The sequence below is a fragment of the Trichomycterus rosablanca genome, chromosome 6 (assembly GCF_030014385.1).
Source record: "Trichomycterus rosablanca isolate fTriRos1 chromosome 6, fTriRos1.hap1, whole genome shotgun sequence".
Lineage (NCBI taxonomy): Eukaryota > Metazoa > Chordata > Actinopteri > Siluriformes > Trichomycteridae > Trichomycterus > Trichomycterus rosablanca.
This window is the reverse complement of record NC_085993.1, coordinates 1472501-1498293: the sequence shown is the minus strand read 5'-3', so window position 1 is coordinate 1498293 and position 25793 is coordinate 1472501. Positions and strand designations below refer to the sequence as shown.

The 25793-nt window shown below is 45.3% G+C and overlaps 1 protein-coding gene across 2 annotated transcripts in view; it reads right to left on the bottom strand.

Annotated features, from left to right (window-relative positions):
• Positions 1 to 25793, bottom strand: part of rab6ba (RAB6B, member RAS oncogene family a) — a 105106-nt gene that overhangs the window by 24042 nt on the left and 55271 nt on the right. For both annotated transcript variants that reach the window (XM_062997229.1, XM_062997230.1), the window contains exons 3-5: positions 11122 to 11175; positions 9727 to 9832; positions 4847 to 4958 (exon numbers count right to left, since the gene is read on the bottom strand). In XM_062997229.1, the coding sequence (XP_062853299.1) occupies positions 4847 to 4958; positions 9727 to 9832; positions 11122 to 11175 (272 nt within the window). The remainder of the gene's footprint in view (positions 1 to 4846; positions 4959 to 9726; positions 9833 to 11121; positions 11176 to 25793) is intronic.

Below are 25793 nucleotides of genomic sequence, written 5' to 3'. Positions count from 1 at the left end.
AAAGGACCCAGATTGCCCTGCCTGGGAATCAAACCCAGGACCTTCTTGCTGCGAGGAGACAGTGCTACCCTCCAAGCCACTGTGCCACCCCCACACACTATTATAATAGTTTTATTTTTATATAATTTACCTTATTTAAGCATCTACAGGCTTGCTTTAAAGATCTCATTGAACTTGTACATCTTATACTTTAAAGTCTTGTGAGAAGCCTTCCCAAAAGAGTGAGTGAAAAAAATCACATAGCGTTCACTATATTTCAATACCGTTTCCTTTCAAAACAAGCTCATGGTTAGGTGTCCAAATACTTTTGGTCATATAGTGTATGTAGATATTTAAGAAGGACTGGAACCTTGTTCATGTGACAAGTGAAGCACTGACTGCACATGGTTTTAGAATGGGATGTCCAGTAAGCGCTTTGTCAGGTGTCCATATACTTTTGTTCACACAGTGTGTAAGTAAATGTTTGTAGTATAACGTATGAAACAACAAAGGCGATGGGAAGGGGGGCGATTACTTTTTCCCAGCAGGATTAACACAGACTGAATCTCCATCCTGATGCCAGTGTGAGAACTGCGGTCAGTGCAGCAGCTCATCTGTACAGATGGACAGCAGCTTGGAGGAAACACCCTCTTATCTCCTGTCCTGGACGGTCCTGACCGCTCAGGCTGATCTAAGAACACGGATGAGTCTCAGCTGGCCGCCTAACGACGTTTACCGACCGGTGTTTTTCAGCAAAATGCCGATAACAGCACTTTTACTGCTGTTCAGGGGGGTAATTAGATGCTGGGAGGGAGCGGGGTGGGGTGGCTGAGGGTTAAACGAGGACAGAAATGGAGGAGGATGCTGTAGATGCTTTCTCGTTATCAGATGTGAAGACTCAAGGTGCAAGAGTTCGGCAAAGCGATGTTTTTTTCTACCCCCCCCTTTTTTTGGCTAGATATCTAGTCATATCCGATTCTTCTGATTATATCTCTCCTCTACTGCTGCAGACTCCAACCCTGTCTGAGGAGGGCCGCAGCTAACACACGCCCCCCTGACATGTGTGCAGTTGCCAACCGCTTCTTTACACCTGCATGAGGTGGTTCACACAAAGATCACTTTTTGTGAGCCCAGTGGTGACAGAGTTCAATGGTAGTACTGGTTAAGACAGTCAACCAGTATAGCTACACTTATAGTTGTCTATTTTTAGCAGGTTAAAGCTTTAACCCGTTTAATCCTTGTTCGTCAGAGTAATTCAGCATCTCTTTCTAAGTAAGAGACCCGTCGCCATGACGATGATGCTGATCGGTTTGGGCAGGAATACGAGGAGGAAAATTGGCCGACTGACATTTTACGTTCCGAAGACGAGAATAATTTCTTCTCATACGGTATATACACACTCACCAGTTTACATCTGCATCTCTCACACACTCGCACACACACTCTCTATAACGTCCTCATTTCACTACAGTATAATCAACGCTCAGACTAATTTGAGGGGAAGTCTGGCTAGTGCCGTGGTTCGTTTTCCTCCCGTTACTGTACGGCGGACACCTACGAGCATCACCTCCCATCGGTGTTGTCGTGGAAACGAGCGCACAGGGGATTCATTACGGATACGCTAACTATACGCTCCCGGGGTGATACGGTGAACTAACGTCTGAACCTCCGTCAGCTCGTCTAAGATTCAATATTTGAGTCTGACGTTTAGCTTTTATGTAACTGGACCTCTTTAAATTTTAGTTGAATACCCCTGTCTTAAAGCAACACGTGCTGCCTTCAACATGTCGTCTTTTCCAGGGACGTCCAGCATTTTAACAAGACGATGCAAAACCACCTGCTGCAGACATTACAAAGGCGTGGCTGTGGAAGAAGAGGGTACGGGTACTGGACTGGCCTGCCTGCAGTCCTGACCTGTACCGACCCCGTACTGCTGCACATCTTAAGACGTGTTTGCAGGAAGAACGAGACAAAATAAAAGCTGAAACACTAAATCACTCGGTCTCCTCGGTGCCAAAACGTCTGTTAAGTGGTGAAAAGGAACGGCCACGTTACAAAGTGGTAAATGCTTTACCGTCCCAACTTTTTTTGGAATGTGTTGCAGGCCTGAAATGCAGGAATGGATGTTTATTAATAAATGAAATGAAGTTGAGCAGATAAAAGATGAAATATCTCAGGTTCATCCTGTCTGACATCAAATAAAAGTCAAAGTCAATGTAAGAAACTCTGTGTTTTTTATTATTATTTTTCATTTTCCATGCTGTCCCAACTTCTTCTGATTTGGGGTTGCAGTTCCCATGAGCCACCAGGGGCTCTATACATATATATCGGTCTAAAAAATAAAATAAAAACAGACAATGCAAGTTTTGCACACACTCACATTAGAGCAATTTTTAGTAGCTCTAATGACCTGACTGCATGTCTATGGACTTGTGGGAGGAAACCGGAGCACCTGGAGAAAACCCACACAAGGAGAATATGCAAACTCCACACAGAAAGGACCCTGGTTGCCCACCGGGGTATCAAACCCGGGCCTTTCTTGCTGTAAGGCGAGAGCCAGGGGCATAACTACTTTGCTGCACATTGCTTTTATATATATGAAATTTGTTGAGGGGCCCGAGAGCACTACCCACTGCGCCACCATGTCGCCCCATTACGTAGGTGCAGCTCCCAAACCCCCGTCTTTTTTGGGTTACACAGCCTTCACTTTACTTGGTAAGCTTTCCACCAGATATAACACACACATTAAAAAGACGGAACGCGCTCCACCCGTTCTCACTTCCCTTCCCCGACTCTCTCTTTCATTCAGAATCGATTTTTAAAATCTGTTTATTGTTTTTAAAGTACTTACCGGCCGAGCACCTTCGCATCCCTCCGATTGCCTGGCACGGTGCGTTTCAAATCGGTTTAACGCCGCAAAGTGCTCAGTAAACGTCCCACGTGAGGCACCGGGAAAGTGCTGAAGCGGCTGTTCAGTTTCATGCTTCACTATTACTTCTGTATTAGTCAAACATCCTGTGTTACCGGTTTAAACAGGAGATCAGAGCGAACCTGTTAACCTGATCATTTAAGCATAAGCTTTCACTAATAATGACTATATTTGTCCTTTCAGCCGCTCCCGTATGTTTAGGGGTCGCCACAGTGGATCCGGTCTGTTATTTAGCAATCGGAACTACAAGAAAAACAGCACGTTATTACCCACCACTGAACCCGGGTCAGAAAAAGGGTCCAAAGTACAATCCATTTAAATGGAAATGTGTTATTAATTTATGTATTTATTTAGATGTTTCACCGTGCTTACACAGTGAAACGTGTTACTTACAACTAGGGCTGCCGCGATACAACATCAATATTTGAAGTCGATGCATCGTGTTTAAAACTATGTTTATAAATGATCCTGTTTAATTTCTACAACGTCTCCATTCATATAAGCGTTCATATGATTCCCTCAGCACTACTCGCCGTGTGCAGGACCTTAGTCGTATCTGGTCCAGTCACTGGTTGGCGGCATTAAGCGCCGTCTTAAAAAACACCGTCTGCAGCAGTCAGAGGACGATTGTAGAGCTTTCCACGACCCAAATCATCAAAAGTTTGGTGATACTTAAAACTGGGACTAAACTAAAAGCTGGTTTGTTCACTGTGTAAAGCTTTGATGGTACCACAGCAGCACCGGCGCCATGCTGCACGTCTATATTGTTTCATTACGCTTCTTAATCGCAGAGATCTTGGAATAGCGTATTTCTTATGCCGCGGTGCTCAAAGCTCAAAAAGCTTCTCATGTGAATGCGCCGTAACACCGTAACACTCACCACTGTGTTTACATGGTTTAGAATGTGAAGTAAGTGTTGAGTGTTGAGTGAATGTGGAGGTTAGAATCTGGGCTCATTCTGTCGTTACTGTACGTCGGACTTAATGAGACGTGGCTACATCTATTTTATTTCTGCTATAAGTTGAAGCACTTTGCTTTGTGTACGGAACACCATAAACACGTGCTGCACTTGAGAATGTGTTAAACCCTGTTTATATTTAGTTCTTTGTTATATTATTATGCCGTACAGTTTATTGTTCAAATAAAAGAAGCTTAAAGGAGATTCTGAATGACATTTTTTTGGGAGGAAAATTAATCGTTTAGATTAATCGACTAATCGATAAAACTGTCTATAGATTAATCATTAGAAAAATAGTCGTTAGTGGCAGCCCTAGTTCAAACCCTTAAGTACCCAGAACTCTCATGATACTACACAGCAAATAAAATTGCAATTAATACTAAGACCCTGAACTACAGCTACAGTCCAAAAAGTAAAACACACCGTGCTTAAGAAGGTACGTGAGATTTAGGGTCTGTCCGAAAACCTAGCGACCCACCCTGCTCCCCTAATACCTACCTGATCAGCTGCCTCAGTAGAGAGGATTCTAATAAGACATGGAGCTCATGAGGCAGATTATTTAGACGCTCTAGGATTACGTTACTGCAGTTTTAGCTTACTAAGCTAACACAGTTAGCATCAGTCCGTTCAAATCGACGCTAGCGCACCAGCTAAAGTCTCCCTCCGTGTACCGAAAACGCTTAAACTGTCCCTGACGCCTCAATTTACAAATAAACGACACTCGTATAATTACACCTTTATACAAAGAACTCTGTTGGTTGCTCCGCATTACATTCGTCTGCCATGTTTGTAGTTTTTTGAATGCTGGGATCTTCAGCGCTGACGAAACATCGGACGTCGGACATCATTCAGTCAGATCATCACTCAGAATTAAGGTGCCCCAGTAGGAGCATTTTGAGAGATCTAAGAATTTAGACACGCCCTCTTCCCGGGAGTGTAGGATGATGTAAAATGCGTGTGTGTAGAGAGAGAGCTCTTACCTCTTATCCGCCAGATCTGTTTTGTTCCCCACCAGCATGATGATGACATCACTACCTCGCTCTGTTCTGACATCATCAATCCATTTAGAGGTCTGCTTAAAAGAATTCACATCTGTAACCAGAGGGGGGACAGGAGTAAATTTAACATCAGCATTAAATACTGTATGTTTTTTGTTGTATATTTTTATATTCTTAGATTTTTAGATTTATATCTTATTTTTGCATTACATTTCATTTTAATGTTTATTTTATTTCCTTGCACTACATCGGCATGCTTTTGTGTGATGCTTGTGAGTGTAAAATGCTGCTGTAACACTGAAATTTACCTTTGGGTATCAGCCCTGGTTCTGGACTGCTTTGCTTGGGGGGGCAGTAAAACATAATGGACGGGCATGTCGCTCAGGGCTTGATTTGTGGAGGGATAATGAAATATCAAATAAATAAATAAAATGTTGCATGTGTCTTCAAACTTAACCTCAAACCTGACTTAAGATAAGATAAGATAAGATTCCTTTATTGATCCCCATGGGAGAAATTACAGCAGGAGTGTTACAGCAGCTCCAGTACAGTGTAAGTACAGTAAATAGAGTAAATAAAATAGAGTAGAATAAAATAAAAATAAGAAAATTACTACTACTACTACTACTATTATACATCAGTATGGTAATAACAACTTTATAATAAAACACTATATATTTATGGCAAGCCAAACAGGAAATATTTAGCAAACACTGATATATATATACAGTATATACAGGGGTTGGACAAAATAACTGAAACACCTGGTTTTAGACCACAATAATTTATTAGTATGGTGTAGGGCCTCCTTTTGCGGCCAATACAGCGTCAATTCGTCTTGGAAATGACATATACAAGTCCTGCACAGTGGTCAGAGGGATTTTAAGCCATTCTTCTTGCAGGATAGTGGCCAGGTCACTACGTGATGCTGGTGGAGGAAAACGTTTCCTGACTCGCTTCTCCAAAACACCCCAAAGTGGCTCAATAATATTTAGATCTGGTGACTGTGCAGGCCATGGGAGATGTTCAACTTCACTTTCATGTTCATCAAACCAATCTTTCACCAGTCTTGCTGTGTGTATTGGTGCATCGTCATCCTGATACACGGCACCGCCATTGGATGCACATGGTCCTCCAGAATGGTTCGGTAGTCCTTGGCAGTGACGCGCCCATCTAGCACAAGTATTGGGCCAAGGGAATGCCATGATATGGCAGCCCAAACCATCACTGATCCACCCCCATGCTTCACTCTGGGCATGCAACAGTCTGGGTGGTACGCTTCTTTGGGGCTTCTCCACATCGTAACTCTCCCGGATGTGGGGAAAACAGTAAAGGTGGACTCATCAGAGAACAATACATGTTTCACATTGTCCACAGCCCAAGATTTGCGCTCCTTGCACAATTGAAACCGACGTTTGGCATTGGCACGAGTGACCAAAGGTTTGGCTATAGCAGCCCGGCCGTGTATATTGACCCTGTGGAGCTCCCGACGGACAGTTCTGGTGGAAACAGGAGAGTCGAGGTGCACATTTAATTCTGCCGTGATTTGGGCAGCCGTGGTTTTATGTTTTTTTGGATACAATCCGGGTTAGCACCCGAACATCCCTTTCAGACAGCTTCCTCTTGCGTCCACAGTTAATCCTGTTGGATGTGGTTTGTCCTTCTTGGTGGTATGCTGACATTACCCTGGATACCGTGGCTCTTGATACCTCACAAAGACTTGCTGTCTTGGTCACAGATGCGCCAGCAAGACGTGCACCAACAATTTGTCCTCCTTTGAACTCTGGTATGTCACCCATAATGTTGTGTGCATTGCAATATTTTGAGCAAAACTGTGCTCTTACCCTGCTAATTGAACCTTCACACTCTGCTCTTACTGGTGCAATGTGCAATTAATGAAGATTGGCCACCAGACTGGTCCAATTTAGCCATGAAACCTCCCACACTAAAATGACAGGTGTTTCAGTTATTTTGTCCAACCCCTGTATATATGGAATGAAAACTGATATATATATAAAATAAAACTCGATATATATGGAATATATATTTAACTTTTTATTTTATATATATTTAACTTTCTATTTTATATATATCAACTTTCATTTTATATATATTGAGTTTCATTTTATATATATCAGTTTTCATTCTATATATATCTAGTTCCATTTGATATATATCAAGTTTCATTTCATAAATATTAAGTTTCATTTTATATATATCGAGTTTCATTTCATATATATCAAGTTTCATTTTATATATACTGTATATTGAGTTTCATTTGATATACATATATATATTATTTTCATTCCATATATATCAGTGTTTGCTATATATTTCCTGTTTGGCTTGCCATATATATTCTATATGTAAATATATACATCTGTGTGTATAATGAAATGTAGAGTCCAGTGCTGGAAAAAAGGGTGGGGGGATCTTGACTTGACTTGGAGCCCTCAGATGTGACACAGGCAAGTTCGGTTGATTTGGTGGAATCAGAAAACGATGCATTATAGATTTTCTACTGCTAATAAAATAAATAAATAAATAAACACCTTACTGTCCTGGTAAGACCATTAAAGTGTTAATGAATCAATTGTTCATAAAATGAGAGATTTCATTGTCATTATGAAAAACGTATATAAGCATCGTTACCTGGGATTCGAACCCTGGGATTCGAACCCCAGCATAAGTAATAAAGTAACACCGCTCTCCAAAGTGGCGCTATATCCACACGTTTATCCTCTCGAGCCACTAGCGACTCTCTTGTTAGATTCTCTCGTTATATAAATGCTTTGGAATAGCTACTTCTATTTTTTTCCTTCTAGAAGAAGTTATAAATATTATTATAATTATTATACTTAGAATTCTTGTTTTATAAGCAAAGAAATAAGCAAAGAAATACAGAGATAATTTAAAAAAAAATAGCCTGTGCTTGAGTTGCACTTGGGGGGCAGTGAGAAAACAGGGCCGGCCCTGTTGGAGATCAATAAAGTAATCAATCAATCAATTCACTTAATCACACTTGGGAGTGATTTATGGTAAACCATCCACATTCATATTTCTGGAGGTTCTTGCTGAATTAAAACATCGCCTCAGCATGAAAGTACAGAAGAGGTTTTGGAATTCATTAAAATGCCCAAAACACAATAAAAGCCGCATTGACTTTGACTGTACGGTCAAAAATCCATTTATTAAGGCTGCTTAAAACCTTGAACAGAAATTCATGCCAAAGCCTAACACGCTATAAACATTCCATCTGCAACACAAGGACGAGCGGGTTTTTTTTTTAACCATTTTTATGCACGTTTAATGCAATAAGTACGAGCGCCGGAGCCGAAACAGATCGTGTAATGCCGAGCTGGACGTCTGGATCTCGTCTCACGCTGACGTTAATTGCTTTGCTGCTTTTTCAAGGTCAGAATCTTAAGAGTCTGCGGCTTATACAATCACGATTTATTATTCATCTCCTCAGGGCGACTGTATTAAAGCCGTCGTGTTTTACCGTGCACGTGGGATTTCAGGACTTCAGACCTGTCATGTTTTTATGGGACTAAATAAAGGAGCAGGTCCAGCAGGTTATGCATAAACATGGACTTACAGTAACGTTCTACACCCCCAACAACCCCAACACTCGTCATGAATACCCCGTTCATACCCAATCAGCCTGTTTCCTTTTTAATAGTACTATTCAGTCTGAAGGTTGCCAGTTAAAGCCCCCTATTTTGTGGGGCCAAGTTGCCAGTGTTGGGTCCCTGAGGGAGGCCCTTAACCCTAAATTGATTAAACTGTCATAACTTAATTTAGTCATAATTGTAAGTCGCTTTGGATAAAAGCGTCTGCTAGATGTAGCCTACCGGTTAAGGTCCTGGACTAGTAATCAACAGGTTGTTGGTTCAAGCCCCACCGCTTGCCAAGTTGCCAGTGTTGGGTCCCTGAACCAACAAGGCCCTTAACCCTCAATTGCTTAAACTGTATTTAGTCATAATTGTAGGTCGCTTTGGATAAAAGCGCCTGCTAAATGTAGCCTAGCGGTTAAGGTACTGGACTAGTAATCAACAGGTTGCTGGTTCAAGCCCCACCACTTTGTGGGGCCAAGTTGCCCCTATTGGGTCCCTGAGCGAGGCCCTTACCCCTCAATTGCTCAAACTGTATTCAGTCATAATTGTAAGTCTGCTAGATGCTGTGACAACCCTGGACCGCCCTGGACAACATTCCTAGTCCCAACTATTTTGGAACAGTAGAAATTAAATGTATTTGTAAAACAACAGTTGTAGCCTAGCAGTTAAGGTCTGCAGGTTGTCACTGTTGGACTCTTGAGCAAGGCCCTTAACCCTCAATTCCTTAGAAAATATACTGTCACAGTACTGCAAGTCAAAAAGCTAAATGCCAAAAATGCAAATGTAAAATGTAAATATTCAAGTGATTGAGGGTTAAGGGCCTTGCTCAAGGGCCCAACAGTGGTAACCTGGGAAACGTGGGGGTCAAATGAGCCACCTTTCGATTACTAGTCCAGTAGTTTAACCACTGAGCTACAACCACCCTAAACAACATTCCTAGTCCCAAATATTTTGGAACATTAAATGTATTCATAAAAGGGCAGCTGTGGCCTAATGGTTAAGGTACTGGACCAATAATTGAAAGGTTGCTGGTTGGGCCCTTACACGAGGCCCTAAACCCTCAAATGCTTAGACAGTATGCTGTCACAGTACTGTAAGAATCCCATCAGCAATTCTACAACTGCATCAGGACTGAACTGAATCCTTGTTTCAGTGAGCAACAAAAACAAACCCAACATGAATACTGCCACTATTCTTAATAATGAACTGTGTGTGTGTGTGTGTGTGTGTGTGTGTGACCCTCACTCGTAATGTCGTACACCACTACAGCCACGGTGGAGTCTCGTATGTAGCTGGGAATGAGGCTCCTGAAGCGCTCCTGTCCTGCGGTGTCCCACAACTGCAACCGAACCTGCAGAGAAAGAACACAATTACAGATGATGCAGCACCAACCACATACACCCAGTACACACATCACACCATATGATTCAAGCTTTAGCTCCATGCTGGATGTTTTTGATGTAAATAAAATAAAAACACTGTGTACATTACATTGACTTTGACTTTTATTTGATGTCAGACAGGATGAACCTGAGATATTTTATCTTTTATTTGCTCAACTTCATTTCATTTATTAATAAACATCCATTCCTGCATTTCAGGCCTGCAACACATTCCTTTGGGACGGGGCAATTTAGGGCTAGTAATGAGGTGAAAAAACTACATAATGATGTGATGTGAACAGGTGATTGTGATCATGGTTCGGTACAAAAGCAGCACCAGGAAAGGCTGAGAGTCTCTGATGAGTAAAGATGATCAGAGGATCCAGTTTGTCCACAAATGTGTGAGAAAATGATTGAAATGTTTAAAAACAATGAACCTCAAAGAAAGATTGGAAGGGATTTGCATGTTCTCCCTCTACAGTGCAGAATATCATTAAACCATTCATGGAATCGGGAGGAATTTCAACCTGAACGCTCGTGATCTTCCATCCCTCAGACGGCGCCGCATCAAGAACCTCCACTCAACACTAGCTGATATAACCACATTGGTGAGGGATTAGTTTATCAAACCTTTATCAGCTCTACAATACAGAGTTACTGCACTAATCATACTTAAACCTTTACTGTGCAAAAAAGAAGCCTCATGTTAACCATGTCCAGAAGCGGCGTCGACTTCTCTGGGCTTGGAGGCAACTAGGATGGACCATCACACAGTGGAAACGTATATTGTGGTCAGATGAATCAGCATTCCAGGTCTTTTTTGGAATAAATGGACGCCGTGTGATCCGGACCAAAGACGAAAAGGATCCAGACTGTTTTTTTGGAATGTGTTGCAGGTCTGAAATGCAGGAACTTTTTCTGATTTGGGGTTGTAAACAACTAAATAAATAATAATAAAAATAAATAATTGTGCAGATATGTATATGTATGACAGTTATGTATATATATAATTAGCATGATAGTGATATAATTAATAAACAGAATTATCTGTACACTTCGCAGTGCTGTTGGGAGAGTTGGTAAGAAACAGGGCATTGCATTATTAGTGTATTATGCATATCAGATTGCATGGTCAGCACTAGTTATTGTATTAATACCAACATCTCACTGGTTCTTTGTTATTTCTGGACTGTGCAGCTGATCTAATGTGCAACCAAATTATTTCTGCACCATTACAGTAATACAGTTACACACTTACCGTTCTGTCCTCCAGATACATGGTCTTAGATAGAAAGTCTATTCCAATCGTCGCCTGAAAGAATAGAAATGAAAACATTAGTAAATAAAATGTTCAAGTGATCTAAGGTAGTGACAGCAATAACCAGTTTCATGTAATCGGAACATAAACAATGTGCAGCTTAATGGTGAGAAAACAATAAATGTACGTGTGAAATCTGGATGGTATAAAGATCCAGATACAAATGATTAAAATCTTTAATGTGCACATAAAGTCGACCACGAAACCTTGTGCCACCCCTCTAAATAATACTGTACACAGCAATAAACTGTAGTTTTATGTCTTTAGATAGATAGATAGATAGATAGATAGATAGATAGATAGATAGATAGATAGATAGATAGATACTTTATTGATCACGAAGGAAATTAGAGTCCCAGTAGCATTATACATCAAATACACACTATAGAAATTCAACAATATAAATTCAAAAACAGCACAAACATGACCAAGATTGGAGGTAACCTGTGTAAGTAAACAAATGGAATGAAATTATATAAACAAATGGAATGGAATTAAAAGTGCAGGAAGGTGCAGTTCCAAGTACATTATATGGTACAGATTAAATATAGATTAAATATTAAATATAAAATGATAAGTGACGAGTATTGCACATTGAATTGGGCCAAAATAGCCATAACTATATACACTGTATACATCAACATACATATGCATGTGTATGAATATACTTAAGTACACATACAGTATATACATGTATATACACATACATACATGGCTACGTGTTAGGATCCGCCAGCACTTACCTTTTATTTTCAGGGTTTCCCAGCGTTTTGTTTTTATTCCGGTTTGTATTTTGTTTTTCTCCGTTTTCTTTAGTTTCCCCGATCGCTTTTGTTCTTGGTGGTGGTTTGCGTTTGTTGTCCCGTTTTGCTCCCTTCTCCCCCTAGCGGCCTGGAGCGGTACTGTTTTCGGAGGTGGCTGCGGTACCAGCCAATAGATCGCTGGAGGGCGGACCCCTCACACACCTGCGCCTCATTCCTCATCTCATCAACTCCTGCATTTAAACGCCGGCTTTTCTCTCACTCGTCGCCAGATTGTCTGCTTGCCATACGGTACACAGACGGCCGTTCGTTGTGTCCTTAAACCGTGAGTCTTCTTCTGGTACCTTCTCCTCGTTAACGTATTTTGTTTTTCATCGCCTCCTAGACCTTCCCCCCCGTTCCTGCGTTCCTGCCGTTCCTGGTTCTCCTGTATTCCTGCCGTTCTTGGTTCTCCTGCGTTCCTGCCGTTCCTGGTTCTCCTGTGTTCCTGCCGTTCCTGGTTCTCCTGTGTTCCTGCCGTTCCTGGTTCTCCTGTATTCCTGCCGTTCTTGGTTCTCCTGCGTTCCTGCCGTTCCTGGTTCTCCTGTGTTCCTGCCGTTCCTGGTTCTCCTGCCATTCCTGGTCATCCTGCATTCCGGTTCATCACTCCTGGTCATCAGTCCGCCCTGCAGTTCCCCGGCGCTTCCAGTACCGCTCCTGCCGCTCCCCTCTCGTTTTCTGTTATCTTTTTGGTTGTTTGTTTTGGTCGTTTATTTATTATTTGTTTAAATAAATATCGTATTATCACTTCTGGGTTTTGTTGTTTGTGCACTCGCCTTTGGGTTCCCCCCTAGTCCTTGGTGGGTTATTAACTAACCCTAACAGTACAATCTGGCCACCATGGAACCCACGGGTGCACAAACGGTTGAGGGGATCCTTATCCGCCATAACCAGATGCTGGGGACACTCAGCCAGCAGCTCGCTGACTTGACCCAGCAGGTAGTACGTTTAATACCTCCTAATCCTGTACCTCTTGCTCCTTCCCAGGTTCCGGTCGTACCTCCGACGGGTCCCGTGGTTCCAGGGTCCTCCGTGGAAACACCTGTCCCCAACCCCGAGCCCTTCTGTGGAGACCTGGAGAGGTGCAGAGGGTTTTTGTTCCAATGCGAATCCATTTTCCGTCAGCGTCCCACTACCTTTGCCACCGAGGCCAGTAAGGTGGCCTTTATTATTGGTCACCTGAGAGGCAGGGCCCTGACCTGGGCCGAAGCGGTACAGTCACAGACGGACCCTCGAGAGGGCTCGTTTGTTGACTTCCTCGCCCGGTTCAGGACAGTGTTTGACCACCCGGATTATTCGGGGAGTGCCTCTTCCCGACTATTTTCCCTGCGCCAAGGTTCCCGGTCCGTGGCTGATTATTCTATTGAGTTCTGGACCTTGGCCGCCGACTCGGGGTGGAACGACGAGGCCCTCCGGGAGGCTTTCCGGCAAGGTCTCATCGACTCCCTGAGGGATGAGTTGGCGGCAAGGGACGAGAGCCCCGACCTCCACTCCCTGGTAGCTCTGGCCATCCGCTTGGATAACCGCCTCCGCAGCCGCCGCCATGAAAGGGCGGCCAGAACCGGTTCCAGGCTACCTTCCCCTTTGACCTGTTCGAGCCCCTCAGAGCCCTCAGGTGCCTCCAGTGTTGCCCCTATACCCTTAGTACCAATGCCTGAACCCATGCAGTTGGGGCGTGCCCGGTTAACCCCCCAGGAGCGGGCTAACCGCTTCAGGGCCGGGCAATGCCTTTATTGTGGTCAGGCAGGCCATATTCTCCGGGCATGCCCTGTCCGGCCAAAAGAGGGCGCCCGTCAGTAGCCGTGGGGGTACTGGCGGGCGACTCTCAGCTATCCCCCCTCCCACAATTATCCCAATCCTCCCAGCAACGCCACCTCCGCATGCAGGCAACCCTTTGTTGCCATGGCTGCTCGGTCCCTCTCCAGGCCTTGGTGGACTCGGGTGCGGAGGACAACCTGTTAGACGAAGGGCTGGCAAGTCAGCTGGGGGGGACCCTGGAGCCCCTGGACCCTCCTATCACTGCGCGAGCCCTGGATGGACGGATCATTGCCCGGGTGACCCACCGTACCGCGCCTTTGTCCCTGATCCTCTCAGGAAACCACCGGGAGACCCTCTCCTTCGTAGTTATCAAAGCTCCTCAGACCCCCCTGGTCCTAGGCTACCCCTGGTTGGCACGTCACAACCCCCACATCGACTGGGCTCGTGGACGAGTTGTGGCTTGGAGCGACTTTTGCCACGCCAATTGTCTGGTCTCCGCCATCCCTCAGCCGGGGAACGGGACAAGCACCACCCCCTCTGCAGCATCCCCTGACCTGTCCAAGGTGCCCCGGGAGTACCACTTCCTCCGCGAGGTGTTCAGCAAGTACCGGGCCCAGTCTCTACCCCCTCACCGACCCTACGATTGTGCCATCGACTTGCTGCCTGGTGCCCCACTGCCTACCAGTCGGCTCTATAACCTCTCTCGTGCTGAGAGGAGCACGATGGAGAGCTACATCTCGGAGTCTCTGGCCGCCGGAATCATCCGCCCCTCATCATCTCCCTTAGGAGCTGGTTTCTTTTTTGTCGAGAAGAAGGATAAGACCCTGCGGCCATGCATCGACTACCGGGGCCTCAACCAGATCACGGTCAAGAACCGGTATCCCCTGCCGTTGATGTCGTCGGCCTTTGAACCCCTGCACAGTGCTACCATCTTCACAAAGTTGGACCTGCGTAACGCGTATCACCTGGTGCGGATCCGAGAAGGCGACGAGTGGAAGACGGTGTTCAACACCCCGCTCGGCCACTTCGAGTACCTCGTAATGCCCTTCGGGCTTTGTAACGCCCCAGCAGTCTTCCAAGCCTTGGTCAACGATGTGCTCAGAGACTTCCTCAACCGGTTCGTGTTCGTCTACCTTGACGACATTTTGATTTTTTCCAAGTCCCGGGAAGAACACGGAGCGCATGTCCGGAGGGTCCTCTCTCGGTTATTAGAGAACAGATTGTTCGTCAAGGTCGAGAAGTGTGAGTTCCACGTCGACTCTGTGGAATTCCTCGGGGTCGTTCTGGAGAGCGGCCAGGTTAGAGCCGACCCCCACAAGATCCGAGCGGTCACAGAGTGGCCTACCCCTACCACTCGGAAGGAGCTCCAACGCTTCCTGGGTTTCGCTAACTTCTACCGACGATTCATCCGAAACTACAGCCACGTGGCAGCACCCCTCACTCGCCTCACCTCGACTAAGATTTCCTTCACCTGGCCCCGGGAGGCAGAGGAAGCTTTCCTCCGGCTCAAGACTTTGTTCACTTCCGCCCCCATCCTCATCCAGCCCGACCCCGACAAGCAGTTCGTGGTGGAGGTGGATGCATCCGATACTGGGGTAGGGGCTGTGCTCTCCCAGCGGGTGAGTCCCGAGAACCCTCTGCACCCTTGTGCTTTTTTTTCACGTCGCCTTTCTTCAGCTGAGGCCAATTACGATGTCGGGGACCGTGAGCTACTGGCGGTGAAACTGGCCTTGGAGGAGTGGAGGCACTGGCTGGAGGGGGCCGCTCAGCCCTTTGTCGTCTGGACGGACCACAAGAATTTGTCTTGCGTCCAGACGGCAAAGAGGCTGAACGCCAGGCAAGCCAGATGGGCACTGTTCTTCGCCCGTTTTGATTTTACTTTGACCTACCGGCCTGGATCCCGGAACATCAAACCGGACGCCCTCTCTCGCCAGTTTGCCCCGAAGGAAGCCCTCACCTCTTCCGAGACTATCCTCCCGCCGAGTCGACTTGTTGGGCTCCTCACTTGGGACGTTCGTCGTCTAGTCACCGAAGCCCAGGCCCAGGAACCAGACCCCAGGACAGGAACCCAAACCCGTCTCTTCGTCCCGGCCACAGCTCGCTCGCCGGTCCTTCAATGGGCCCATGAGTCCCGCGTCGCCTGCCATCCCGGGACTAGTCGTACCGTATCCTTCCTAAAGAGGCATTTCTGGTGGCCATCCTTGGAGAAGGATGTTGGGGAATTTGTGGCGGCCTGTACCACCTGTGCACGCAGCAAAGCATCCCATCAATCTCCTGCGGGGCTACTTCAGCCTCTCCCTATCCCGAGTCGCCCATGGTCCCATATTGCCTTGGACTTCGTCACGGGCCTTCCGGATTCCAACGGGAACACAGTCATCCTCACCATCGTTGACCGGTTTTCCAAGGCCGTACATTTTGCTGCTCTGCCGAAGCTCCCCACAGCCTTCCAAACAGCAGAACTTTTAGTTAATCTAGTTTTTCGCGTTCATGGAATACCATTGGACATTGTGTCAGACCGAGGACCCCAATTCACCTCCCAGGTTTGGAAGGCCTTCTGCGGGGCGCTGGGCGCCACAGTCAGCCTTTCCTCCGGCTTCCACCCACAGTCCAACGGTCAGGCGGAGAGGACCAACCAGGGCCTGGAGTCGGCCTTACGGTGCATGGCTGCTCGCAACCCCAAGGCCTGGAGCTCCCACCTGGCCTGGGTCGAGTATGCCCACAACTCTCTGGTGTCATCTGCCACAGGATTGTCCCCCTTCGAGGCCTCCTTAGGCTACCAGCCACCACTGTTCCCCGAACAAGAAGCCGATGTGGCAGTCCCCTCTGTTGGGCACCACCTTCGCAGGTGCCGAAGACTCTGGCGCTCCACCAGGACCACCCTCCTGCGCACTCGGGACGCCAACCAGCAGTCGGCCGATCGTCGTAGAAGACCGGCCCCCCCCTATGCTCCTGGTCAAGCTGTCTGGTTGTCCACCCTTCACATCCCCTTGCGTGTCGAGTCTCGGAAACTCTCCCCCCGCTTCATCGGCCCCTACACCGTCGAGAAGATCATCAACCCCACGTCGGTACGACTGAAACTTCCCCGCCACATGCGGATCCACCCCACATTCCACGTCTCCCAGCTCAAGCCCGTGGTTTCCTCACCCTTGAACCCTCCGACCGAACCCCCACCACCCCCCCGGCTCATCGATGGGCATCCGGCATACACGGTTCGCCGGTTGCTGGATGTCCGTAGACGTGGTCGGGGCCTCCAATACCTGGTAGATTGGGAGGGTTATGGGCCTGAGGAGCGGTCGTGGGTTCCCCGGGTTGCCATCCTTGACTCCAACCTGGTCCGTGAGTTCCACCGTCTACATCCCGATAGACCCGGTAGGCCACCTAGAGGTGGCCGTTGAGGGGGGGGTACTGTTAGGATCCGCCAGCACTTACCTTTTATTTTCAGGGTTTCCCAGCGTTTTGTTTTTATTCCGGTTTGTATTTTGTTTTTCTCCGTTTTCTTTAGTTTCCCCGATCGCTTTTGTTCTTGGTGGTGGTTTGCGTTTGTTGTCCCGTTTTGCTCCCTTCTCCCCCTAGCGGCCTGGAGCGGTACTGTTTTCGGAGGTGGCTGCGGTACCAGCCAATAGATCGCTGGAGGGCGGACCCCTCACACACCTGCGCCTCATTCCTCATCTCATCAACTCCTGCATTTAAACGCCGGCTTTTCTCTCACTCGTCGCCAGATTGTCTGCTTGCCATACGGTACACAGACGGCCGTTCGTTGTGTCCTTAAACCGTGAGTCTTCTTCTGGTACCTTCTCCTCGTTAACGTATTTTGTTTTTCATCGCCTCCTAGACCTTCCCCCCCGTTCCTGCGTTCCTGCCGTTCCTGGTTCTCCTGTGTTCCTGCCGTTCCTGGTTCTCCTGTATTCCTGCCGTTCTTGGTTCTCCTGCGTTCCTGCCGTTCCTGGTTCTCCTGTGTTCCTGCCGTTCCTGGTTCTCCTGCCATTCCTGGTCATCCTGCATTCCGGTTCATCACTCCTGGTCATCAGTCCGCCCTGCAGTTCCCCGGCGCTTCCAGTACCGCTCCTGCCGCTCCCCTCTCGTTTTCTGTTATCTTTTTGGTTGTTTGTTTTGGTCGTTTATTTATTATTTGTTTAAATAAATATCGTATTATCACTTCTGGGTTTTGTTGTTTGTGCACTCGCCTTTGGCTTCCCCCCTAGTCCTTGGTGGGTTATTAACTAACCCTAACAGCTACGTGTAGGGCCCAGCACAGCTGATCAGTTTGTTCAGCCGCACTTCATCTTTTAATATGTAATTATGTGTTCTTTACCTTCAATCATCATTAAACTACAAAGTTTCTAATAGAAACTTCACAGAAGCAAATCATAAAAAGTTCAGTAAGAACTTTTGTATTTGTGTCCATTTGGTTGTTTATGTTGTGATTTGTTATCAACATAACTCAGGTGCTAAGCAGCTAATGGATGTTAGTAATCAATTCTATCTAAATGAGTGTCTGTGCCTTCCATTAGCGAATATTCAGCAGCGCTTTATGTTCACTTGTACTTTTCACTTTGTACTGTACTTGTAAATAAGAACTAAATTTCTAAATGTAATAACAGAACTAACTACATCTCTACAGCCCGTTAAATTTGGATAAGGCTTCATCTTCAACAAGCACATTTACAATTACTCATAATTAGAAGCTACATACATGGAATGACCCATTAGCATTCCATCCCACTGGAGAAAATACAACTCATTTATAACAGAAATCCCTCCATAACGATGTGACAGAAGGAAATAAATCACTATATTCATCTTTCAAACTTGCTTTACGCTTTCTGGAGCTGCTGGTGTGTAATATCGAGTCTCGTGTGCTTAATGAGATGTAGCATAATTTAGCCATTAATCTGCTTTATCGTATTTATATCAGATATTTTGTTTTGAGCTAAGAAGTGAGGAAAAACGGCTTTAAAGAGAAGGCCAGGGCCCAGTCAGAGACACTTATTTCTCCAGCAGCACACAACAAATCTGGCAACCTTGACGTAAAAAGGATGCAAGTAATGTTAATTATCTGAATCCAACTAAAATGGAAGTAACTTTTTCTGGGATCTGTTCACGTATCTTTTCTACCCAAGTCACATAGTCTGAAAATGGCCCAGAGAGATAAATATCCAACAAAACGTTGGTGTCACAATATAGGCAATAGCTCCACTAGTTTGCAAAAGTAGGTATGGTAACAGACATTTCGACTGATTATTTCTCCGATCAGCCATAACATTAAAACCACCTCCTTGTTTCTACACTCACTGTCCATTTTATCAGCTCCACTTACCATATAGAAGCACTTTGTAGTTCTACAATTACTGACTGTAGTCCATCTGTTTCTCTACATGGTCAGGACCCCCACAGGACCACCACAGAGCAGGTATTATTTAGGTGGTGGAGTTTTTAAACACCTCACTGTCACTGCTGGACTGAGAATAGTCCACCAACCAAAAATATCCAGCCAACAGCGCCCCGTGGGCAGCGTCCTGTGACCACTGATGAAGGTCTAGAAGATGACTGACTCAAACAGCAGCAATAGATGAGCGATCGTCTCTGAATTTACATCTACAAGGTGGACTGACTAGGTAGGAGCGTCTAATAGAGTGGACAGTAAATGGACACGGTGTTTAAAAACTCCAGCAGCGCTGCTGTGTCTGATCCGCTCATACCAGCACAACACACACTAACACACCACCACCATGTCAGTGTCACTGCAGTGCTGAGAATCATCCACCACCTAAATAATACCTGCTCTGTGGTGGTCCTGTGGGGGTCCTGACCATTAAAGAACAGGGTGAAAGCAGGTTAAAAGGTATGTAGAGAAACAGATGGACTACAGTCAGTAATTGTAGAACTACAAAGTGCTTCTATATGGTAAGTGGAGCTGATAAAATGGACAGTGAGTGTAGAAACAAGAAGGTGGTTTTAATGTTATGGCTGATCTGTGTACATAACCCTATTCCACCAACAGTGCAATCTAGTAAATCATTTAAGAACAGACACACGTTTCCACTGGTTTGAGAGCCCAACAACTACATCTGTTGATGTGGGCATCTATCATCTGAAAAAAGAAGTTGGAAGACACTTTGTAAACAACACGGTGGCGCTTCGCTATTTTTTTTTGCAAATGTTGCTTCTTCTTTCTAACTTTCTGATCTAACGGTCCAGAATCGACTTTTCAGTGTCTGTTCGTGGCACAAAGTGATCTATAGTGATAGACGAAGATGACATGCAGGGCGAAAGGCAAGTGCTTTGTTTGCTTTATCTGTTATGATCAGTTCTCTTGCTTTTAGTTATAAATAATAATAATAATAATAATAAGTTAAACTTATATAGCGCCTTTCTCAATGCTCAAGGACGCTTTACAACATTATACAATACAATACAATACAATACAATACTTTTACAATACAATACAAAAACTATGAAAAATGCTCAGTAAAGTGAAGTGTTTTAAGCAAAGATTTGAAAATAGTGAGGGAAGACGCAGAGCGGAGAGCCGGAGGAAGGGAATTCCAGAGGCGAGGGGCAGCACAGGTGAATGAACGGCCACCCATAGAAGCCCGCTTGAACCTGGGTACAGCCAATAAGTCAGAGTCAGAGGACCTAAGACTGCGACAGGGAGAGTGATACGTTAGTAAGTCAGCTAAATATACCGGGGCCAGGCCATGTAGCGCTTTAAATGTAAGTATAAGTAATTTATATTTAATTCTCAAAGAGATAGGTAACCAGTGCAGCTTAGCCAGTACAGGTGTAATATGGTCATATTTTTGGGAAAATGTAAGGATCCGAGCAGCAGTATTTTGGATACGTTGGAGAGGGCGGAGGGTTTTGGCAGGAAGCCCATATAAAATTGAATTGCAGTAGTCAAGCCGGGAGGTGACTAGAGCATGGACCAGAGTCTCAGCAGAGTCTTGTGAAAGCAAAGGACGAAGGCGAGAGATATTGCGCAAGTGAAAATAGGCAGATTTGGAGACCGATGCTAAGTGGGAGTCAAAGGAAAGGTGAGAATCGAAAAGGACACCAAGATTACGAGCACAATTTGAGGGACAGATGGCAGTGGAACCAATATTAAAAGTCACATCAGAGAGAGTAGAGACAGCAGATTTCGGACCAATAAAAAGAAACTCAGTTTTCAGAGCATTAAGCATTAAGTAATTATTATGAAGCCAGGAATGTAACTTTTGTATGCAACTGGTAAGCGAGGGGGGAGGCACAGGGTCAGAGGGTTTGAAGCTAATATATAGTTGAGTATATAAATGGTGAAAAAGTGGGTAAACAACATTATTATGGTGATGCTATGCCCCCTCCTCCTGCCCTTCGGCCACTTGCATCACAGGTTTGTTGGTTCCATGCGTCCAAAACGGTTTGCAATAGAAAAAACAAACAGTGCAGGATTTTGGCACTGGCATGACACCATGCCAGTGGAAAAGTGCTATCAAGTCACACCTCAATACTGCAAGTCAATAAATTTTGTCTGTTTTAATAGTGCTTTACCCTATTCAGGGTCGCGGTGGGTACAATTCAGAAAACACATCAAAGGGCAAACACACACACAACCTGACTGCATGACTTTGGAGTGTGGGAGGATACTGGAGCACCTGGAGGAAACCCACACAGACACGGAAGAGCATGCAAACTCCACACAGAAGGCACCCAGACCGCTCCACCTGGAGGTGTAAGTGTGGACAAATACTGACAGGCCGCTGTACTGTGTGGGACAGATCGATGGAGGACAGCGAGGACCTGTTAGCAACTGTTGTGGCTGAAAAACATGAATTTAGAAATTAGAAGGTGTGTCCCAATACTTTTGTCCATACAGTGTAAGAATCCACAAGCTTGAAGTTTTGTTAATCTGTTTATAAAAGGACCACCTGGGATTTGAACCCAGCTCCTTCTTGCAGTGACCTGACAGTGCTACCCGCCGAGCCACCGCCGAGCCTCTACCGCGAGCTAAAATAAACCGATATCCTCGCCGTGTGTTTTCATTCAGCTGAACATCACGTCTGCGCTAGTGCTTGGTAAGCAGCTTAGTGTTAAGAGGTGGACGATGTGGACAAGTACTGACAGGCCGCTGTACTGTGTGGGGCAGATCGATGGAGGACAGTGATCAGCACTGTAATCCCAGCCAGCAGATAAGCAGGAATCATGTCCTCTTCTGTCTGACAGACAGTCTGCGAGTCTATTAGGGGGATGCAGCGGCGATGTGATAAGGTAAACACACGCCGACCAGCCACAAAAACATCCGATAAGCAGAGCACGACATGATCCAGGGGCACGACGTTTACATTTAGCAGACGCTCGCAGACTGAGAAGCTTACAGAAAGGGGTTTTAGTGGACGTTTCCTCCCTCGAGAACAAATGCACAGCGGCTTAACAAAGCTTTTTAGATAAAACCCTGATTTCAGTCTTCATTTAAAGACAAAACGAGACATTTATGGGCTCTATATGTCCTGGGTGCAGTCCAAAAAAAGCCCTGATGCTGGTCGTCCTTACTGGAGCATTGGATTAAGCAGCCATAGCCATGAATTGAACGCTGGAGGGACCAAATTTAAGGGGGGGCAGTCACTTCAATCATTTTTCAATGTTACTGTACCTAATGCTCTAGACCACACCTTGGCATTGGCATGAGTGGATCAGACACAGCAGCGCTGATGGAGTCTTTAAACATCTCACTGTCACTGCTGGACTGAGAATCGTCCACCAACCAAAAACATCCAGCCAACAGCGCCCCGTGGGCAGCGTCCTGTGACCACTGATGAAGGTCTAGAAGATGACCAACTCACTTTACATCTACAAGGTGGACCAACTAGGTAGGAGTGTCTAACAGAGTGGACAGTGAGTGGACACGGTATTTAAAAACTCCAGCAGCGCTGCTGTGTCTGATCCACTCATACCAGCACAACACACACTAACACACCACCACCATGTCAGTGTCACCGCAGTGCTGAGAATCATCCACCACCTAAATAATACCTGCTCTGTGGTGGTCCTGTGGGGGTCCTGACCATTGAAGAACAGAGGTATGTAGAGAAACAGATGGACTACAGTCAGTAATTGTAGAACTACAAAGTGGGACACACCTTCTAATTTCAGAATTCATGTTCATTTATGTGTTTCAGCCACAACAGTTGCTAACAGGTGAAATAAATCAATTATATGAAGGAATTTCCATGCTTCCATATTTGCAGCAACAGTTTAGGGAAGGCCCTTTTCTGTTCCAGCATAAGCGACCTCTATAAAGACATGAAAAAAGCATGGTTGTCCTGCACAGAGCCCTGACCAAAACAGCTTTGAAATGAACTGGAACACTAACATCAGAGCCCGGCCATACAAATGTTATCTTTTGACTCAGTGGGCACAAATTCCCACACACAGACACACTTCAAACTCGTGCGAAAAGCTTCTCAGAAGAGCGGCCTTTGTTCTAGCTGAAATACTCACATACAGGTCAGTCTGTTTTAATACCATTTGTTTTTGACAAGCTCATGGTCAGGTGTCACTAGTGGGCGTGGCAGCTTGTACATTTTAGTATCAAACCTAAAACTCAAATCAGTGCAGCACTAACTAACGTACTAAAAGTACCACACAGGAACTAAACTCCTCTCCGTTATTACTGGTTATAAGTGCTCTGTACTGGTTATAAGTGTCTCTGTACTGGTTATAAGTGTCTCTGTACTGGTTATAAGTGCCTCTGTACTGGTTATAAGCGCTCTGCACTGGTTATAAGCGCTCTGTACTGGTTATACGTGCTCTGTACTGGTTATAAGTGCCTCTGTACTGGTTATAAGCGCTCTGTACTGGTTATAAGTGCTCTGCACAGGTTATAAGTGTCTCTGTACTGGTTATAAGTGTCTCTGTACTGGTTATAAGCGCTCTGTACTGGTTATAAGTGCTCTGCACAGGTTATAAGTGCCTCTGTACTGGTTATAAGCGCTCTGTACTGGTTATAAGCGCTCTGTACTGGTTATACGTGCTCTGTACTGGTTATAAGTGCTCTGTACTGGTTTTAAGTGCTCTGAACTGGTTAAAAGTGCTCTGTACTGGTGTTAAGTGCCTCTGTACTGGTTATAAGAGCTCAGTACTGGTGTTAAGTGTCTCTGTACTGGTTATAAGAGCTCTGTACTGGTTATAAGAGCTCTGTACTGGTTATAAGTGTCTCTGTACTGGTTATAAGGGCTCTGTACTGGTTTTAAATGTCTCTGTACTGGTTATAAGGGCTCTGTACTGGTTTTAAGTGTCTCTGTACTGCCCAAATTCATCACTCAGTGTTTTAGAACAAGCCACGTTACACAATAATGCTCATTGATCCATTACTGCAGTCACTAGTGGGCGTGGCAGGTTGCACATTTTAGTATTAAACCTAAAACTCTGAAGATAAACAACACTGCACACGTTTAATTAGGTTCTATTGATTACCAGCACGCAAATCAATGCAGCACCTCGAGAAAAACAAACAGCAGCCAGTATAAAACATGTACCATCATTTCTGCCTTCTGATTAAACCCCCCGAACACACCGTGGCACCCACTCCAAGGTTCAAACCCGGACTAATTCAGCTGCTATTGACGTGCGATGGAAAAGGTTTATCTGCGGCTCATCAGTGAGAGAATAAAAATACGATGACCTTCCGAGTCGAACCTTTCAATCTGACTTCCATTTCTAGACTCCCAGAAGGTTTCTGTATCTCAGATCGATTATAGGTGAGGACCAAACCTCTGGAGAAGAGTCCGTCCTCTCTCCTCAGTCCATTATCAGGTTTACAAAACCCAGATCTGTTCCTCTCTCGTCTGCACTGTTCCTTTTATTTGATCAGTCAGTACAGGTCGCTGAAGGGCAGCTGATGGATCATAAAACTAAAAATGTACAGAGGAAACGAGGGGGGGGTATAACCGATATAAATTCATTTAAAGCACGACTTGATGATCCAGTCTGATCTCCTTATTTCTTTAATAAATACAAACACTGAGTTGGGTATCCATGACGGAACAACTGCACACAAATGTGTATTTATTATACGCAAGTACCGCAAGGCATCACCTATAACGTTTTTCCACCAAAAGAACCCTGGTTCTGGTTCTTGAACCGGTTCTGTTCAGGTTTCTTGGAACCTTGGTGTTTTATAGAGAACCGACCCGCGTTTCCACCAGTTTTTGGGAACCAAGCAGCATCATCAAAGTTGGGCGTTACACAACGACAGTAAAGAGTAGTGACATGATGGCGGAGCGTGTAGATTAACTGTGGGGATTTGTGCTGTTGTTACAGATGTTTGTTTTTATGTAAAAAGCATGGATCAACTATCGGTGATAAGAACACGTGACGTGTTTGTCTTAGTTGTTGTTTTCTTTAGTTCATTAATGTGAGAAGCGTTTTGTGCTTCACTCTCACCGCGACTCTCAGTGCAAATAATCGATTTGCTCAGCGCTCGACTCGAGCGATAAAACATCACTAAAATTCCACGACACGAACAAACATCTGTGTGTAATAACCATCAAACCCAGTCTAAAAGCATCTGAGGATATTCAGGAGAATATACCCTCCTCAGACACCATCGGGGTCTCCAGCAGAGGAACACCGATTGGCTACAATAAACTGGGAGAACAAAGAAGAAAATGCAGAAATAATATAGTAAAAAAATGGAATGGAAACAAGAAAAATACTTAATAAAGTTTTATTGATTGGCAGCAACCAACTCAATGCAGCGCCTGAAGAAAAACAGTCAAAACCCTGTGTGGTATTTTCTGTAGGTGCTGCACTGGATTTATAATCAATGCTTCCAAACTGCTGGTATTTCATATATACACCAAGCACGCATAACATTATGACCACTGAGAGGTGAAGTGAATAACACTGATTATCTCTTCATCACGGCACCTGTTAGTGGGGGGGATATATTAGGCAGCAAGTGAACATTTTATCCTCAAAGATGGGCGAGCGTGAGGATCTGAGGGCCAAATTGTGATGGCTAGACGACCGGGTCAGAGCGTCTCCAAAACTGCAGCTCTTGTGGGGTGTGTCCTGGTC